This window comes from Falco biarmicus, chromosome 5 (genome assembly GCF_023638135.1).
Source record: "Falco biarmicus isolate bFalBia1 chromosome 5, bFalBia1.pri, whole genome shotgun sequence".
In the NCBI taxonomy this organism is placed as follows: Eukaryota; Metazoa; Chordata; class Aves; order Falconiformes; family Falconidae; genus Falco; species Falco biarmicus.
This window is the reverse complement of record NC_079292.1, coordinates 89,818,361-89,824,360: the sequence shown is the minus strand read 5'-3', so window position 1 is coordinate 89,824,360 and position 6,000 is coordinate 89,818,361. Positions and strand designations below refer to the sequence as shown.

Genomic DNA, 6,000 nt, shown 5'->3' with positions numbered 1-6,000 from the left:
ACAGGATGGCAGAGGCTGGTGATATGGGTTCCAGGTGAAAAATAAGCAGGAGCAATATGTCAGGGCTTTAATCACATCTATCCGAGATGTGATTTTTCCTCCTTGCCAGACGTACCTCTTTTTGTACACAGACGTTAATGCTCATGGAACAGTATCTGATCAGCCTTAATTTCCAGCCTGGATCCCTGCCTGTTCCTGTGGCTGAGCAGCCCCAGGTCTCCTCCCGCCGCCGTGGCAGGATTTGTGCATTCATCGCTGCATGCAGCCGGGGCGATGCACGCAGGGTCTGTAACGCACTGCAGTGGAGCCGAGTGGCTGCTCATGCGGCTGGCGCTGCCTCCTCTCTGCCATCCCTGGCTGGTTCATTAGCATCAAACTGTTCAAAGGGATGGAAATTAAATTATATTTAGGTCACATATTTTAAGCAAAAATACCTATTATATTTAAAGCATCTTGTTCAGAGACTCTCTGCTGCTTCCAGGATGGTTGCACAAATACTCACTGTCCTTAATGTTTTTTAATGATACAGCAGGTGCTTCCAGAATCTGATTTTTGTTTAAATACAAATTAAGTTCATTCTCTCTCAATCTGATTAATGCTGGTAAATAAGAAACCACCTTCTGGCAGCTCATTTAGGTACCCCAAACAGTCAAAAGCCCAGATTTCCCTGGATAACTTTGAAAGAGGGAGAAAATAGCTCTGCCATAGAGATGGGGTTGTAGTCCTGGACAGCCTGGCGCTCTGCTCTGGGCTCCCTGCTAGGAGAGTGCAGGCAGGCGGGTGGGCAGGGGGACACAGAGGCAAGCAGGCAGACAGGGGGACATGGAGGCAGGCAGGCAGGGGGACAGGCTGGCAGGTGGACAGGGAGAAAGGGGAACAGGCAGGGGGGCATGGAAGCAGGCGGGCAGGCAGGGGACAGGCAGGCAGGGGGACAGGCAGGCAAGCAGGCAGCAGGTGGGCAGGCAGGCAGGCGGGCGGGCAGGTGGGGGGGGCAGGCAGGCAGCTTTCCAGGAGCACCAGCAGCCAGACATTGCTCCCCATGCTTTGGGCTGCCGCTCCTTTTCTCCATGACTCTGTGCAACCACATCTTAAATGGCTTCAAGCATCTGGCTACGCCTCCTATCAAGACTGGATGAGTGATGATCTCCTTGGACTTTATAAATATCGATCATTGTTCTGGAAGCAGCTCAGCAGACAGGAGCTACTCTTCAGCCCCAGCTCCTGTGCTCCTGGAGAAGAGGCTGTGGTGACTCACAGTCCATACACTTTAAACTGGAGTGTGTGGTGGTGCTTAGGGATCCTTGGCTGGCCATGCTCACTGCTCCAAAGCCTCCTGTGAACAAGCCAGGAACATGGTTACTTTGCCCACAGCTTCCAGTGGGATAAGGCACCACCGGCCCTAGCACAGTCCAGTGCAACTTCCTGCAGCGCTGCGTGACACCCCCCCTCCAAGGGACCAAGCCCACAGCCTCACTTGTTTATGCCAACACACGCCAGTGCAGCGGAATGGGGCTGCTGCTGCATCTCTGCAGCCTGTCTGGTGGAGCAGCCTGGACAGCCTGCTGGCTTGCCCTGCTCCTGAAACGCCCTTCCACCTGCTCATAAACTTTCCATTTCCATGAAGGCTTTGTCTTGCATTTGATCCCTGAGACAATTTCTTCCTATGGGGGCACAGCAGGAGAGAGAGCCAAGCGCAGCTGGCTGCTCCCCCCCAGCTGTCGGACGTGCCCGCAGCATGCGCTGGCACGGCAGGCATCACCCAGGCAGGGCTCCTTAGATGTCTCAGGGAGGAGGTGATACGATTTTCCTGCCCTTCCTCCAGGGGATCTTCAAATCCCTCGACTCTCACAGAGCAACACTGTTTCATCTGTTTGAAGGAGGCAGCAACCCAGGAAGAGTTGGATGGAGGAAGCAAAGTTTGGGGAGCTCAGCAGAAAAGATTAAAACATCCTGTTTTCCAGCGTTGATAGCTATCTTCCCCTCCATCAGCAGCTCTGCTGATCTGCTCTGTGCATCACTACCATGGCGTCCCTGACCCGCAATGGGCGCAGGGACAGAGGCACCCCTGACCTCCAGGAAGAGGAACATGAGCAGCTTGAGAAATGTGTTTTTCTTTCCAGCCTGAGCTGCAGTGCCCTGGCCTCAAGTGCACTTGCCAGCTGAAACGCACTTCAGGCTGAAAGCAGACGCAGAAACTGCTCTGAGTGGGGTTAGCGGATCACTCACCCAGGAAGGCTCCAGCATGAGGCCAGGCTCGCGGTGTCACTGGGTTGCTATCAGTGCCACATGTACGGCCCAGCAGCCAGAGGGAACAGCCAGGCCCTTCCTCAGAATCCCCGGCTTTCTCCCGTGCATTAGCACCAACCTGCTGGCCGTGGGTGGCTTTGCTCGCAGCAGCGGCCGCTCCTCATCTTCTGGCACACAGAGCCCTGCCTCAGCTGCAGGGGAAAAAAGGCCCTATCGATTGTACGTGCCGCTGTTCATTCAAGCAGCGCTTGTCGTGACAGGGCAGCAGCAGCTATAGCTGTCCTTCCCCTGGAACAGCGCAGAGCAGCCGTCCTTCCCGAGAGCCAGGAGCTGCTGGAGAGGGCAGGACACACGGATGGCGTCTGCTCGTGTACTCTGACCTCCCCAGTCCCGAGGGCCGCAAGCGGTGGGCGAGGAGGGGAGGCATGCCCTAAAATCTGCCATCCCTGGTGCGCAGAACGTACCTTACTGAAATGACAAAAATCACAACCGTGGTACAAACCACAGTTAAATGCGCTTACGAAGTAAAACCACTATTCATACGTGATTATACTGGACACAGATGCAGTATCAGCGCTCTTAAAGGAAACGCCAGTATTTCTTCACTTAAGCTTTAACAAACCTCCAGTTTGATTATGCAGACTTAAAACTCAGTATATACTGGTGAGTTACGAGCATGAGGAGCTGTGCGGTGTTCAGGGTTAATCCTCAGGTTCTGTCTTCGGCTCTTTGTAAATCTACCTGCTTTTCTCCAGTGTTAACCTTGAATTCAACCAGATGAAATCTAGGCGCAATTGGTCCCCTGCTTCTTTTCCATTAGCTGATGATTGAATCTGACTTAGCAGCTCCATGGCTTGACCTCTAGAAGACTGACACCAGATCTCGGAAGCCTGTCTACACAAGAGTACGATTTTAAGTAGCAATAGGATGTCTGTGAGAGCTCCACCGCCAGCCTATGCTTCCCTCAAGGAAGGAGGAAAGGAATGGAAGTGCTGATCAAAAAGGGCCTCCCCACAGTGCCAGGGTAATGGAACATCCTTCCTGGAAGTGCGGAGAGTCCAGGAGGCATTCAGGGAGGCTCTGGTGAGAAGAAACAACGAGCAGTGGGATTTCAAATAGTCCTTCCCTCAAAGGAAAGCCGCAAATTGTTTTTTTTCTTGAATGGAGTAAATCAATATGATAAGCAAACAACTCTCCAAAGTAGGCACATGACAAATTGGAAGATGACAAAGGGCAGAAATTTCTGTTTATTTATTCCTCTTTAAAATTACTTAAAAGGAAATGTAAAACACTATTTAAAAAAAAGAGGGGATTCAAAATATCGAGAAGCTGAAAATAAAACCACAAAGGAGGCATTACAAGGTTAGCAGAGCATAGAAAGCATAGTTAGTATAAAACAGATTTACAGTCTCAGTGAACAGCAAATTCATGGTGCCCATGTAAATGGAACAGCATGTGATCTGCCCCTACCCTCTGTCATGAAAAATTATTTTGTCATTTTGTTTTATTGTAGTACGGGATAGGAAAACACAACAATTTTAAAAAGCAACATTTTCAACTGGAAGAGAGAAACATTAAAAATATGATATTGCTCTGTAGGCACTGATAAATATTTTTCTATGGTGAAAGAGCGTGCCAAAGCAGAATTCAAAACTGCAGAATTCAAAATTGCATAATTCCTTAAAATGATATGGCCCTGGTGTGACTGCAAAGAACAACTAGCTATGCCATTTCTCTGGCACTGCCTGACCGCAGCCCTGCCCACTACGAACCATCTGCAACGCTGGAGTTCGGACAGGGCTAGGCAGACACAACAGGCAGCAATACTGGAAATCGAGAGCGTCCCCTGACAAGTCAGAGCGCTCTGACAGCTCAGAACCAGGAACGAAGAGCAGCTGTGTGTGCCTGCCAAGGCTTTCACTCGGCATCTTTCTAGTTACTTGAGGTGCTGAGACCTAGTAAGGAGGGAACAGGAGCATGAAAAGGTGGCTGCCCACAGGTCTGCTTAGAAATAGCTGCTCTGGTGGGCAGCGGTGCTGGTAGGGCAGCTGCAAGTGCTGCCCAAGCTCGCCATCGGCAGACGAGCGCTTCCCTCTCCCCTCGCTGAGCACAGGCAGCTGTAACCTGACTTAAGCCCTCCTCTGCAGAGCGCTCTCACCAGACTACGGAGCCCTTCTGTCCTCTGAGGGCAGGGATGTGGATTTCACTAGGATCTGCAAAAAAATCAGCTCCAAGCAATTGGGGGAGGGCACCCCAAAGCAGATTTTTACCTTGCAAGCATCCTCACTGCTGAGGCTTGTCCTCCCCTACCTGTTTTGGCACGCGCAGTGCCCGGCTCCCCCGCACTGGTGAGCACGATGCCTGAGATTAGCAGTCCCAAGCCCCAGGGTCCCTGCGCACAGGGGATGAAAGGTGCGTGTCAGTCTTCTGTTCTACTAGGGACACTCTGGCTTGAAAAAGTCAGTTTTTAAAAGACGCCACGGCAGGAAGCAGTTAATCAAACATGTCCTCAAACATGCGCTGCCCCATGGCTATGTAAACCTCTTTTTCCTCTGGCGTCATCTGGGCCACCAGCTCAGGGCGCTGGCTCACTTGGCTGTATGAGTGTGGACGCCCAGCCACTGTGACAGTGGGGTCTTCTGCCACCACCTCAAACTCTTCATCTTCATCCTCATCCTCCAGCCCGTATGTTGTGGTGGCCGTGGTGGGAGGGCGGGGAGGGGATTCCTCCTCTGACTCACTTGTCTCACTCTCGGAGTCACTAGCGTTGGCACCAGAGAGAGGAGCAGCACCTCCGACGGTGACTGTTGAAGCAGAAGGCGTCTTCTTCTCGTGGATAAGCAGGGCACGCATCACCTCCTCGTTATCATCCAGAGCTGCCCGGCCCTCCTCACGCTCCTGGAAGGCACCCAGATCCCGGCTCCCTGCAAACAGACAAAGGGAATGATTGCTTCCTCACAGAGATCTGCCTAATGGCCCTGAAGGCTTTCTGCACCCATATGAATTCCTGCCACAGAGCACGCCTGGCCAAGTCACACCCGCTCTCGATACCTCCTCTCCCTTAAAAGCCAGAGGTAGTCATGTTTCTTCTCATAACAGCAGAGCAAGTATTGACATGTCCTGGGAGTTGGGAGGTCTGGAGTCAGTGCAGCTCCCAGCTGGGAGCCTCAGCCAGGAGCACATCACAAGAGAAGACAAAAAACGTATGGGGAGCAGGCACCTGGAAATTAGCCCCTCGCGGGAGATGTCCAGCCCAGGTGCCCCCCAGCCGGGCTGATGCGCTTCCCTGGCTGTGGAGCAGACAGCAGCCCTGGGGACCTGCGTCTGCCCTTCCAGGCACCCACAGCCCATGCTGCCACTTGCCAGAGAGACAGCGAGTACCTCGGTGCTGTTCCACAGGTGACTGAGCACAGGCTGTTTCCTTTGTGTCCCTTTGCTTCCTCAGCCTGGAGGACTTGCGGTCAAGACCAAGACAACTGTGTTGTCGGTGGTTGTTGTCTGTGTGTTGCCAGCACAGACCATAAGTGCAGCCCCCAAACCAGGCTGAGCTCCCCACGTAAGGATTAAAATGGAGAAGCAGATGAATCCAGGCGGATGGGGAGTACATGGAAACTGTGTGTTACAGAACAACGTTCCAAGCAGGTGTCTCTGGTAAGCTCAGAGGTGCACCTACCAGGCAGGAAGGGAAAAAGCTCATTACAGGAGGAACGTGGCTGTGCTGTCGAGCAGGACCTACCTCATCAGGCGGATGCA

At 52.6% G+C, this 6,000-nt stretch overlaps 1 protein-coding gene across 2 annotated transcripts in view; it reads right to left on the bottom strand.

Annotated features, from left to right (window-relative positions):
- Positions 1-3,483: 3,483 nt before the first annotated feature.
- The window catches only part of GTF2E1 (general transcription factor IIE subunit 1), a 52,621-nt gene continuing 50,104 nt past the window's right edge, over positions 3,484-6,000 (bottom strand). For both annotated transcript variants that reach the window (XM_056341050.1, XM_056341049.1), the window contains exon 5: positions 3,484-5,171. In XM_056341050.1, the coding sequence (XP_056197025.1) occupies positions 4,741-5,171 (431 nt within the window). In that variant the 3' untranslated portion in view covers positions 3,484-4,740. The remainder of the gene's footprint in view (positions 5,172-6,000) is intronic.